Source organism: Oncorhynchus mykiss, chromosome 16 (assembly GCF_057628025.1).
Source record: "Oncorhynchus mykiss isolate SJ-2025 chromosome 16, ASM5762802v1, whole genome shotgun sequence".
Taxonomy (NCBI): Eukaryota; Metazoa; Chordata; class Actinopteri; order Salmoniformes; family Salmonidae; genus Oncorhynchus; species Oncorhynchus mykiss.
The window spans coordinates 53,428,621-53,442,500 of NC_143037.1; the positions used below are offsets into that span (position 1 = coordinate 53,428,621).

General features: G+C 46.7%; 1 protein-coding gene across 2 annotated transcripts in view; it reads left to right on the plus strand.

The window, feature by feature from the left end:
* The window catches only part of LOC110492210 (plexin-A1), a 306,350-nt gene that overhangs the window by 238,134 nt on the left and 54,336 nt on the right, over nt 1–13,880 (plus strand). For both annotated transcript variants that reach the window (XM_036947176.2, XM_036947177.2), the window contains exon 11: nt 13,628–13,724. In XM_036947176.2, the coding sequence (XP_036803071.1) occupies nt 13,628–13,724 (97 nt within the window). The remainder of the gene's footprint in view (nt 1–13,627; nt 13,725–13,880) is intronic.

Below are 13,880 nucleotides of genomic sequence, written 5' to 3' on the forward strand. Positions count from 1 at the left end.
GTAGTAGTAGTAGTAGTAATAATGATCATGGTAGTTGTAGTGGTAGTAATGATGATGGTAGTTGTAGTAGTAGTAGTAATGATGATGGTAGTAGTAGTAGTAGTAGTAATAATGATGATGGTAGTAGTAGTAGTAGTATAAATAATGATGATGGTAGTAGTAGTAGTAGTAGTAGTAGTAGTAATAATGATGATGGTAGTTATAGTAGTAGTAGTGATAATGATGATGGTAGTAGTAGTAGTAGTAATAATGATGATGGTAGTAGTAGTAGTAGTTGTAATAATGATGATGGTAGTAGTAGTAGTAGTAGTAATAATGATGATGGTAGTAGTAGTAGTAGTAGTAGTAATAATGATGATGGTAGTTGTAGTACTGATGCAATGGTGAAGATGACAGTTATTTAGTTATAAGTTAGTTATAGTTTAATTTTCCATTTTTTCCATTTATTACATTCCTACTATATTGTTGTTATTTTTGTATTTAATTTTGTATTATTATTATTATTGTTTACTACCATTTTATAATATTATTTGTTATTGTTTATAATTTTATTACAACGTATATTGTATACATTGTTGCTTTGGCAATATTGACACTATGTTTATCATGCCAATAAAGCAGCTTGAATTTGAATTTGAGAGAGAGAGATAGAGAAAGAGAGAGAGAAAGAGAGAGAGGGATAAAGGCAGTCTGAGAGACTCTGGCAAAGAGGGAGAGAGAAAGAGGCAGTCTGAGAGACGCTGGTTGAGACAGAGAGAGAGAGAGAGGCAGTCTGAGAGACTGGTTGAGACAGAGAGAGAGGCAGTCTGAGAGACTGGGTAAGACGGAGAGAGAGAGGCAGTCTGAGAGACTGGGTAAGACGGAGTGAGAGAGAGAGGCAGTCTGAGAGACTGGGTAAGACGCAGTGAGAGAGACGCAGTCGGAGAGACTCTCGGTAAGAGAGAGAGAGAGACAGAGAGAGAGAGACAGACAGAGAGAGAGAGAGACAGAGAGAGAAATTAAAACTTGACACATTGGAAAGAATTAACAAAAAAACAGAGCAAACTAGAATGCTATTTGGCCCTAAACAGAGAGTACACAGCGGCAGAATACCTGACCACTGTGATTGACCCAAAATTAAGTAAAGCTTTGACTATGTACAGACTCAGTGAGCATAGCCTTGCTATTGAGAAAGGCCGCCGTAGGCAGACATGGCTCTCAAGAGAAGACAGGCTATGTGCTCACTGCCCACAAAATGAGGTGGAAACTGAGCTGCACTTCCTAACCTCCTGCCCAATGTATGACCATATTAGAGAGACATATTTCCCTCAGATTACACAGATCCACAAAGAATTCGACAACAAATCCAATTTTGAAAAACTCCCATATCTACTGGGTGAAATTCCACAGTGTGCCATCACAGCAGCAAGATTTGTGACCTGTTGCCACGAGAAAAGGGCAACCAGTGAAGAACACACACCATTGTAAATACAACCCATATTTATGCTTATTTATTTTATCTTGTGTCCTTTAACCATTTGTACATTGTTAAAACACTGTATATATACAGTGCCTTGCGAAAGTATTCGGCCCCCTTGAACTTTGCGACCTTTTGCCACATTTCAGGCTTCAAACATAAAGATATAAAACTGTATTTTTTTGTGAAGAATCAACAACAAGTGGGACACAATCATGAAGTGGAATGACATTTATTGGATATTTCAAACTTTTTTAACAAATCAAAAACTGAAAAATTGGGCGTGCAAAATTATTCAGCCCCTTTACTTTCAGTGCAGCAAACTCTCTCCAGAAGTTCAGTGAGGATCTCTGAATGATCCAATGTTGACCTAAATGACTAATGAGGATAAATACAATCCACCTGTGTGTAATCAAGTCTCCGTATAAATGCACCTGCACTGTGAATGTCTCAGAGGTCCGTTAAAAGCGCAGAAAGCATCATGAAGAACAAGGAACACACCAGGCAGGTCCGAGATACTGTTGTGAAGAAGTTTAAAGCCGGATTTGGATACAAAAAGATTTCCCAAGCTTTAAACATCCCAAGGAGCACTGTGCAAGCGATAATATTGAAATGGAAGGAGTATCAGACCACTGCAAATCTACCAAGACCTGGCCGTCCCTCTAAACTTTCAGCTCATACAAGGAGAAGACTGATCAGAGATGCAGCCAAGAGGCCCATGATCACTCTGGATGAACTGCAGAAATCTACAGCTGAGGTGGGAGACTCTGTCCATAGGACAACAATCAGTCGTATATTGCACAAATCTGGCCTTTATGGAAGAGTGGCAAGAAGAAAGCCATTTCTTAAAGATATCCATAAAAAGTGTCGTTTAAAGTTTGCCACAAGCCACCTGGGAGACACACCAAACATGTGGAAGAAGGTGCTCTGGTCAGATGAAACCAAAATTGAACTTTTTTGGCAACAATGCAAAACGTTATGTTTGGCGTAAAAGCAACACAGCTGAACACACCATCCCCACTGTCAAACATGGTGGTGGCAGCATCATGGTTTGGGCCTGCTTTTCTTCAGCAGGGACAGGGAAGATGGTTAAAATTGATGGGAAGATGGATGGAGCCAAATACAGGACCATTCTGGAAGAAAACCTGATGGAGTCTGCAAAAGACCTGAGACTGGAACGGAGATTTGTCTTCCAACAAGACAATGATCCAAAACATAAAGCAAAATCTACAATGGAATGGTTCAAAAATAAACATATCCAGGTGTTAGAATGGCCAAGTCAAAGTCCAGACCTGAATCCAATCGAGAATCTGTGGAAAGAACTGAAAACTGCTGTTCACAAATGCTCTCCATCCAACCTCACTGAGCTCGAGCTGTTTTGCAAGGAGGAATGGGAAAAAAAATGTCAGTCTCTCGATGTGCAAAACTGATAGAGACATACCCCTAGCGACTTACAGCTGTAATCGCAGCAAAAGGTGGCGCTACAAAGTATTAACTTAAGGGGGCTGAATAATTTTGCACGCCCAATTTTTCAGTTTTTGATTTGTTAAAAAAGTTTGAAATATCCAATAAAGTTGTTCCACTTCATGATTGTGTCCCACTTGTTGTTGATTCTTCACAAAAAAATACAGTTTTATATCTTTATGTTTGAAGCCTGAAATGTGGCAAAAGGTCGCAAAGTTCAAGGGGGCCGAATACTTTCGCAAGGCACTGTATATAATATGACATTTGTAATGTCTTTACTGTTTTGAAACCTCTGTATGTGTAATGTTTCCTGTTAATTTTTGTTGTTTTTCACTTTATATATTCACTTTGTATGTTGTCTACCTCACTTGCTTTGGCAATGTTAACACATGTTTCCCATGCCAATAAAGCCCTTGAATTGAATTGAATTGAATTGAGAGAGAGAGAGAGACAGAGAGAGAGAGAGAGAGAGAGAGAAAGAGAGAGAGACAGAGAGAGAGATAGAGAGAAAGAGAGAGAGACAGAGAGAGAGAGAGAGAGACAGAGAGAGAGAAAGAGAGAGAGAGAGAGAGATGGAGAGAGACTGGCTAATCGATTGAATAAACAAGAGGTGTGCTGTAGTGTGTTCTGCCGTGTGCTGTGGACTATCATTGAGTTTATTAGCTCATCGGCCCGTCTCTCTGCTGACCAGAGAACAGAACAGAGAGAAGGACACATCCATCCTGCTCTAGTGTTTACACTGTGGATAACACCTCTAGTGCACCAACAGTCCATCTCCAGAATGGTGTGTGTATGGGTCGATTTGTATCGATGGAGCGCGCGCGCGTGTGTGTGTGTGTGTGTGTGTGTGTGTGTGTGTGTGTGTGTGTGTGTGTGTTGAAGAGGTCATGAAGACACAGAGGATTCGTTTGGAGAGTTATCATAAATTCTGCTGCGCACCTAAATACATGGCAATTAAAATGAGCTGCTCGGCCAATCTAACCCAGTCGGCAGATTGACATGATCTGACAAGCTGATATCCTGTATCTGGGTCAGTTGTAGAGTTCTTCCTACATACTGTTTTATCAGGGAGTTAGAGTAGAGAGGGGGAGCCCGAGCGGAAGCTTTGAGGAGCACAGGGCAGAAACAGAGAGCGATATTATCAGGGAGAGCTTCACCATGTTGGCTTCCTCTTTGGAAGATGTCTGGCCTCTCTCTCCCCTCTGGTAAGAAAAACACAATGATTAAAGTGGGAAAAGAAGGGCAGATCTTGCCCAGGATCTACCCGACAGCAACCTCTGACAGCAACCTCTGACAGCAACCTGTCAGGTGTCTTTGAGAGGATCCAATTATTTCCCGTGCAGATAAAATGATGATGAATTGCAGTGTTGCAGCGTTGTGACTGGCAGCCCTGGGTCCATTTAACTAGGGGAGGAAAGGAAAATGGAGGAAAGGATGGGTCATCTAATGAGATGAGGGAACAGAGGGGAAACAGCTGTAGGGCAGTGCTTTATATAGGGCAGAGGGAGCGAGAGGGAGAGGTGGGGAGAGAGACAGAGAAGGAGAAAGGGAGATAACGAGAAAGAGAACAACAGAGAGGAAGAGGAAATTATAGAGCGAGAGAAAGAGATGGAGAACAACAGAGAGAAGGAGAGAGGGAGAGAGAAGGGGTTTATGTGACAGAACAGCGTCGTGCTCCATGCTCTGGTGGCAGTGCAGCTGCTGATACTGCCGTGTGTTAACTCCATGCAGGGTAGTAGAATGGTGTCAGAGTTCCCCTGCAGAGCAGTCCCCATCCCCCCTCCACCACCACCATGGACCCAGGGCTGGAGAGAAAAGGTTGAGCCACTTAACTGTAAACTGCCTAATGCCTGCTGCTTGGTGCTGTGTTTCCTCCATGCCTCAGAGCCCATCGGTTGGGAGAACAAAATACACGCAGACCACACAGGGTTTCATTCAGCTGTTAAACAGGAAGTTGTTTGGATAACGTTAGATTTCCTGTTTTTATTGCAACGCGGGTGAAAAAAGTGGAGCAAATTTGACTGTTTACTAAGTCCTTATTCGACATTGCTCTGAGAAGGATTGGAAGACCACTATGCTTGTTATGAGGATGTATTATATCTGTGTAGTACTGACACAACACAGTCTGACCAGGTCACAGATCAGAGAAGGATAGAGACACAACACAGTCTGACCAGGTCACAGATCAGAGAAGGATAGAGACACAACACAGTCTGACCAGGTCACAGATCAGAGAAGGATAGAGACACAACACAGTCTGACCAGGTCACAGATCAGAGAAGAATAGAGACACAACACAGTCTGACCAGGTCACAGATCAGAGAAGGATAGAGACACAACACAGTCTGACCAGGTCACAGATCAGAGAAGAATAGAGACACAACACAGTCTGACCAGGTCACAGATCAGAAAAGAATAGAGACACAACACACTCTAATCAGCTGTATTAGACGCAGGACTGGTAGCATCTTCACTATAATCAGCTGTATCAGACTCAGGACTGGTAGGGTCTTCAATCTAATCAGCTGTATCAGACTCAGGACTGGTAGGCTCTTCACTCTAATCAGCTGTATCAGACTCAGGACTGGTAGAGTCTTCACTTTAATCAGCTGTATCAGACTCAGGACTGGTAGGGTCTTCAATCTAATCAGCTGTATCAGACTCAGGACTGGTAGGCTCTTCACTCTAATCAGCTGTATCAGACTCAGGACTGGTAGAGTCTTCACTTTAATCAGCTGTATCAGACTCAGGAATGGTATTATCTTCTCTCTAATTACAGTGCCTTGCGAAAGTATTCGGCCCCCTTGAACTTTGCGACCTTTTGCCACATTTCAGGCTTCAAACATAAAGATATAAAACTGTATTTTTTTGTGAAGAATCAACAAGAATCAACAACACAATCATGAAGTGGAACGACATTTATTGGATATTTCAAACTTTTTTAACAAATCAAAAACTGAAAAATTGGGCGTGCAAAATTATTCAGCCCCTTTACTTTCAGTGCAGCAAACTCTCTCCAGAAGTTCAGTGAGGATCTCTGAATGATCCAATGTTGACCTAAATGACTAATGATGATAAATACAATCCACCTGTGTGTAATCAAGTCTCCGTATAAATGCACCTGCACTGTGATAGTCTCAGAGGTCCGTTAAAAGCGCAGAGAGCATCATGAAGAACAAGGAACACACCAGGCAGGTCCGAGATACTGTTGTGAAGAAGTTTAAAGCCGGATTTGGATACAAAAAGATTTCCCAAGCTTTAAACATCCCAAGGAGCACTGTGCAAGCGATAATATTGAAATGGAAGGAGTATCAGACCACTGCAAATCTACCAAGACCTGGCCGTCCCTCTAAACTTTCAGCTCATACAAGGAGAAGACTGATCAGAGATGCAGCCAAGAGGCCCATGATCACTCTGGATGAACTGCAGAGATCTACAGCTGAGGTGGGAGACTCTGTCCATAGGACAACAATCAGTCGTATATTGCACAACTCTGGCCTTTATGGAAGAGTGGCAAGAATAAAGCCATTTCTTAAAGATATCCATAAAAAGTGTCGTTTAAAGTTTGCCACAAGCCACCTGGGAGACACACCAAACATGTGGAAGAAGGTGCTCTGGTCAGATGAAACCAAAATTGAACTTTTTGGCAACAATGCAAAACGTTATGTTTGGCGTAAAAGCAACACAGCTGAACACACCATCCCCACTGTCAAACATGGTGGTGGCAGCATCATGGTTTGGGCCTGCTTTTCTTCAGCAGGGACAGGGAAGATGGTTAAAATGGATGGGAAGATGGATGGAGCCAAATACAGGACCATTCTGGAAGAAAACCTGATGGCGTCTGCAAAAGACCTGAGACTGGAACGGAGATTTGTCTTCCAACAAGACAATGATCCAAAACATAAAGCAAAGTCTACAATGGAATGGTTCAAAAATAAACATATCCAGGTGTTAGAATGGCCAAGTCAAAGTCCAGACCTGAATCCAATCGAGAATCTGTGGAAAGAACTGAAAACTGCTGTTCACAAATGCTCTCCATCCAACCTCACTGAGCTCGAGCTGTTTTGCAAAAGGAATGGGAAAAAATGTCAGTCTCTCGATGTGCAAAACTGATAGAGACATACCCCAAGCGACTTACAGCTGTAATCGCAGCAAAAGGTGGCGCTACAAAGTATTAACTTAAGGGGGCTGAATAATTTTGCACGCCCAATTTTTCAGTTTTTGATTTGTTAAAAAAGTTTGAAATATCCAATAAATGTCGTTCCACTTCATGATTGTGTCCCACTTGTTGTTGATTCTTCACAAAAAAATACAGTTTTATATGTTTATGTTTGAAGCCTGAAATGTGGCAAAAGGTCGCAAAGTTCAAGGGGGCCGAATACTTTCGCAAGGCACTGTAGCTGTATCAGACTCAGGACTGGTAGGGTCTTCACTTTAATCAGCTGTATCAGACTCAGGACTGGTATTATCTTCTCTCTAATCAGCTGTATCAGACTCAGGACTGGTAGGGTCTTCACTCTAATCAGCTGTATCAGACTCAGGACTGGTAGGGTCTTCACGCTAATCAGCTGTATCAGACTCAGGACTGGTAGGGTCTTCACGCTAATCAGCTGTATCAGACTCAGGACTGGTAGGGTCTTCACTCTAATCTGCTGTATCAGACTCAGGACTGGTAGGGTCTTCACTCTAATCAGCTGTATCAGACTCAGGACTGGTAGGGTCTTCACTTTAATCAGCTGTATCAGCCTCAGGACTGGTATTATCTTCTCTCTAATCAGCTGTATCAGACTCAGGACTGGTAGGGTCTTCACTCTAATCAGCTGTATCAGACTCAGGACTGGTAGGCTCTTCACTCTAATCAGCTGTATCAGACTCAGGACTGGTATTATATTCTCTCTAATCAGCTGTATCAGACTCAGGACTGGTAGGGTCTTCACTTTAGTCAGCTGTATCAGACTCAGGACTGGTAGGGACTTCACTCTAATCAGCTGTATCAGACTCAGGACTGGTAGGGTCTTCACTCTAATCAACTGTATCAGACTCAGGACTGGTAGGGTCTTCACTCAGTCTGAGAGACTCTGTGAGAGAGTGAGAGAGAGAGCGAGCGAGAGAGAGAGAGAGCAAAAGAGAGAGTGAGAGTGAGAGCGAGCGAGAGAAAGTGAGAGAGAGAGAGCAAAAGTGAGAGAGAGAGAGAGTGAGAGAGAGAGAGAGAGATGGCATGTACAAGGAAGAGAATGGGGTTTCGCAGTATCATAGGGGAGCTGGGAACGGGCCCCTCGTTGATGTTATATTTTTAATCACATGCTCAGGTATCCCTTCAAAATGACTAATTATCTACAGGTGACCTGCGCAAGAGGCACTGGGTTCTTCCCCCTCTCCTGAGCAGCATCTGGCCTGTTTTGTTAACATTGGCACTTTTCAGCCCAGAAGACACACTATATCCAGCCTACACACACACTCTCTCCCACACACACACACTCTCTCTCTCTCACACACACACACACACACACACACACACACACACACACACACACACACACACACACACACACACACACACACACACACACACACACACACACACACACACACACAGCACACTCTCTGCTCTATATGAATAGCCCAGAACAATCAATCCAAGTAGACAATTTCTGAAGAGGAAATATGATAAAGATGAAGTGCTGGTTCATGTATGTTGTTTCTACTGAGGTCAGGGACACGTTTCTGCTCACCTTGTGCTTTAGTTTTCTCCTTGGTGTCTCCTGGGTTTTCTCTGTTCGCATGGCCGATTAATAATACACACCAGGCCAGGACATAGTAATGAGCCTGATTACTCATCCTGGAACAGTGTATGAGAAGAGCAGAGAGGAGCAGAGAGGAACAGAGAGGGACTGAGAGGAACAGAGAGGAGCAGAGAGGAGAAGAGAGGAACAGAGAGGAGCAGAGAGGAGCAGAGAGGAACAGAGAAGAGCAGAGAAGAGCAGAGAGGGACTGAGAGGAACAGAGAGGAGAAGAGAGGAGCAGAGAGGAGAAGAGAGGAACAGAGAGGAGCAGAGAGGAGCAGAGAGGAACAGAGAAGAGCAGAGAAGAGCAGAGATGGACTGAGAGGAACAGAAAGGAACTGTCCTCTCTGTTCCCCTCTGAACCTCTCGTTCCTCTCTGTTCCTCTCTGCTCCTCTCTGTTCCTCTCTTCTCCTCTCTGTTCCTCTCTTCTCCTCTCTGCTCCTCTCTTCTCCTCTCTGTTCCTCTCTTCTTCTCTCTGCTCCTCTCTTTTTCTCTCTGCTCCTCTCTGTTCCCCTCTGATCCTCTCATTCCTCTCTGTTCCTCTCTGTTCCACTCTGCTCCTCTCTGTTCCTCTCTTCTCCTCTCTGCTTCTCTCTTCTCCTCTCTGTTCCTTTCTTCTCCTCTCTGCTCCTCTATGTTCCTCTCTTCTCCTCTCTGCTCCTCTCTGTTCCACTCTGCTCCTCTCTGTTCCTCTCTGCTCCTCTCTGTTCCTCTCTGCTCCTCTCTGCTTCTCTCTGCTCCTCTCTTCTCCTCTCTGTTCCACTCTGCTCCTCCCTGCTCCTCTCTTCTCCTCTCTGTTCCTCTCTGCTCCTCTCTGCTTCTCTCTGCTCCTCTCTTCTCCTCTCTGTTCCACTCTGCTCCTCCCTGCTCCTCTCTTCTCCTCTCTGCTCCTCTCTTCTCCTCTCTGCTCCTCTTGTTCCACTCTGCTCCTCTCTGCTTCTCGCTTCTCCTCTCTTCTCCTCTTTTCTCCTCTCTGCTCCTCTCTCCTCCTCTCTGCTCCTCTCTTCTCCTCTCTGCTCCTCTCTTTTCGTCTCTGCTCCTTTCTTCTCCTCTCTGCTCCTCTCTGTTCCTCTCTTCTCCTCTCTTATCCTCTCTGCTTCTCTCTTCTCTTCTCCTCTCTTCTCCTCTCTGCTCCACTCTGCTCCTCTCTTCTCCTCTTTGCTCCTCTCTTCTCCTCTCTGCTCCTCTCTTCTCATCTCTGCTCCTTTCTTCTCCTCTCTGTTCCTCTCTTCTCCTCTCTTCTCCTCTCTGCTTCTCTCTTCTCCTCTCTTCTCCTCTCTGCTCCTCTCTCCTCTTCTCTTCTCCTCTCTGCTTCTCTCTGTCCCTCTTGTTCCCCTCGGTTCCTCTCTGTTCCTCTCTGCTCCTCTTGTTCCTCTCTGTCCCTCTTGTTCCCCCCTCTTCCTCTTGTTGCCCTCTGTTCCCCTCTGCTTCTCTCTGTTCTTCTTGTTCCTCTATGTTCCTTTTGTTCCTCTGCTTATTTCTATTCCTCTCTGTGCCTCTTGTTCCCCCATGTTCCTCTTGTTCCCCCTTGCTTCTGTCTGCACCTCTCTGCTCCTCTCAGTTCCTCTCTGTTCCTCTCTGCTCTTCTCTGTTCCTCTCAGTTCCTCTCTGTTTCTCTCTGCTCTTCTCAGTTCCTCTCTGTCCCTCTTGTTCCCCCCTCTTCCTCTTGTTGCCCTCTGTTCCCCTCTGCTTCTCTCTGTTCTTCTTGTTCCTCTATGTTCCTTTTGTTCCTCTGCTTATTTCTATTCCTCTCTGTGCCTCTTGTTCCCCCATGTTCCTCTTGTTCCCCCTTGCTTCTGTCTGCACCTCTCTGCTCCTCTCAGTTCCTCTCTGTTCCTCTCTGCTCTTCTCTGTTCCTCTCAGTTCATCTCAGTTCCTCTCTGTTCCTCTTGTTCCCCTCTGTTCCTCTCAATCCCTCTCTGCTCCTCTCGAGGAACAGAGAGAGACAGGATTGCCTATCATATCCTCACAGCAGAGCCCATCTAGGTGTGAAGAAGACACTCATCCTGTCTCTGTCTGGTCCTGTCTCTGCCTGGTCCTGTCTCTGCCTGGTCCTGGCTCTGCCTGGTCCTGGCTCTGCCTGGTTCTGTCTCTCCTGTCCTGGCTCTGCCTGGTCCTGTCTCTTCTGTCCTGTCTATACTGTCCTGGTTCAGCCTGGTCCTGGCTCTGCCTGGTCCTCTCGTTCCTCTCTGTTCCTCTCTGCTCCTCTCTGTTCCACTCTGCTCCTCCCTGTTCCTCTCTGTCTCTCCTGTCCTGGCTCTGCCTGGTCCTGTCTCTGCCTGGTCCTGTCTCTGCCTGGTCCTGGCTCTGCCTGGTCCTGTCTCTGCCTGGTCCTGTCTCTGCCTGGTCCTGTCTCTCCTGTCCTGTCTCTGCCTGGTCCTGTCTCTCCTGTCCTGTCTCTCCTGTCCTGGCTCTGCCTGGTCCTGTCTCTGCCTGGTCCTGTCTCTGCCTGGTCCTGTCTCTCCTGTCCTGTCTCTCCTGTTCTGGCTCTGCCTGGTCCTGTCTCTCCTGTCCTGGCTCTGCCTGGTCCTGTCTCTGCCTGGTCCTTTCTCTGCCTGGTCCTGTCTCTGCCTGGTCCTGTCTGTCCTGTCTCTGCCTGGTCCTGTCTCTGCCTGGTCCTGTCTCTGCCTGGTCCTGTCTCTGGCTCTGCCTGTCTCCTGTCCTGTCTCTGCCTGGTCCTGTCTCTGCCTGGTCCTTTCTCTGCCTGGTCCTGTCTCTGCCTGGTCCTGTCTGTCCTGTCTCTGCCTGGTCCTGTCTCTGTCTGGTCCTGTCTCTGCCTGGTCCTGTCTCTGCCTGGTCCTGGCTCTGCCTGGTCCTGGCTCTGCCTGGTTCTGTCTCTCCTGTCCTGGCTCTGCCTGGTCCTGTCTCTTCTGTCCTGTCTATACTGTCCTGGTTCAGCCTGGTCCTGGCTCTGCCTGGTCCTCTCGTTCCTCTCTGTTCCTCTCTGCTCCTCTCTGTTCCACTCTGCTCCTCCCTGTTCCTCTCTGTCTCTCCTGTCCTGGCTCTGCCTGGTCCTGTCTCTGCCTGGTCCTGTCTCTGCCTGGTCCTGGCTCTGCCTGGTCCTGTCTCTGCCTGGTCCTGTCTCTGCCTGGTCCTGTCTCTCCTGTCCTGTCTCTGCCTGGTCCTGTCTCTCCTGTCCTGTCTCTCCTGTCCTGGCTCTGCCTGGTCCTGTCTCTGCCTGGTCCTGTCTCTGCCTGGTCCTGTCTCTCCTGTCCTGTCTCTCCTGTTCTGGCTCTGCCTGGTCCTGTCTCTCCTGTCCTGGCTCTGCCTGGTCCTGTCTCTGCCTGGTCCTTTCTCTGCCTGGTCCTGTCTCTGCCTGGTCCTGTCTGTCCTGTCTCTGCCTGGTCCTGTCTCTGCCTGGTCCTGTCTCTGCCTGGTCCTGTCTCTGGCTCTGCCTGTCTCCTGTCCTGTCTCTGCCTGGTCCTGTCTCTGCCTGGTCCTTTCTCTGCCTGGTCCTGTCTCTGCCTGGTCCTGTCTGTCCTGTCTCTGCCTGGTCCTGTCTCTGCCTTGTCCTGTCTCTGCCTGGCCCTGTCTCTGCCTGGTCCTGTCTCTGCCTGGTCCTGTCTCTGCCTGGTCCTGTCTCTGCCTGGTCCTGTCTCTTCCTGGTCCTGCCTCTCCTGTCCTGTCTCTGCCTGGTCCTGTCTCTGCCTGGTCCTGTCTCTGCCTGGTCCTACACTACTGGTGAATGACATGGCGTCGGGTTGGTCTCACGCTGGCGTCATGGTGTGATTGGCATGTTGTAAACGGGCACATGAATAAAGCATGGCGGTGGCGGCGAGGAGAACAAGGCATCCCGGTGTTTGGTGGCCGTTGTGTCGCGGGCGGACTAATCGTGGCCTTTAAAGTTTAATGTGGGCCTACCACAGAGAGGCATCAGGAGCAGGGTTAGAATGCCAGAGTCCAATGCCTCCTCTCATTAATGATGTATGGACATCACACTGCTGCAGTAGGGTAGTAGGCTGGGATGTTATGTTGGGATCCCATGTCCTGCCCAGATTGTGTCAGAGCAACACTCTACTGATTTAACAGACCAGAGTGGTTAAGATCATTATGGCCAAATGGGTTCTTGTAACAGAGGCAAGGGAATGTGTTGATGAGTTCATTTAGGACCAGAGTCTTCAGGTCAGATCACTGAATAAGGCTGTAAATACAATTGAAACAAACTGAAATAAACTGAAACAAACTGAAACAAACTGAAATAAACTGAAATAAACTGAAACAAACTGAAACAAACTGAAATAAACTGAAATAAACTGAAACAAACTGAAATAAACTGAAACAAACTGAAATAAACTGAAATAAACTGAAACAAACTGGGTGAAAGGTGAAAGGCTGGGTGAAGGGTTAGGTGAAAGACTGGATGAAGGGTTTGACACTCCTCTGACTTGGTGCCCAATGGGAAGAGGCACAGCGCTGGGAGGAGGAGGTGCAGGACCTAAATGAGACGTGTCAGGGAACAAATTGAAAATGCCAATTTCACTTACTCCTCGGCATCGCTCGTCACGCCTAAATTCTGCCACTTATTTCATGTGTAAATTAATCTAGATCCTTCCCTCCCCTCAGGTCAACCAACACCTCTCTCTCTCTGTGTGTGTGTGTGTGTGTGTGTGTGTGTGTGTGTGTGTGTGTGTGTGTGCGCGCGCGCGCGCGGGTGTGCCTGTGTGTGTGTGTGCGTGTGTGTGTGTGTGTGTGTGTGTGTGAGAAAGGGGGGTTGTTATTTTGGTCTCCATACCAGGACACTCTTCTGAGTGTATTCTGTGATTGGGTGAAGGGTGAAGTTCTCTGTCTTTCTCTTACTCCCTCCATCATATTGATCTGTCTCTGGCTAACACTGTGCTGTGAATACTGACACTGAATGTTCAGGTTCTGTGAGGCCTGTAGATACTGACCAGCTTCAGTGTCTCTCTCTCTCCCTCTTTCCAGTATGACTATGAGGGTAATGACCTAAGTGACCTGCCTGTGGATCTCTCAGTGGTGTGGAATGAAAACCAAGTCATCGACAACCCCTTCAACATACAAGGTAAAAACCTCCTCTTCTCCACATCCTCCCTTGCTCCCTCCTCTCCTCTCTCACCTCCTCACTACACTTTTTTAAATCCCTTAGATCCGATTGGAGGGGCCCCTTCCTCTCCGGCAGCACGTCTTTGAAAGGGAATGAAAGTGTTTTTTCACATGG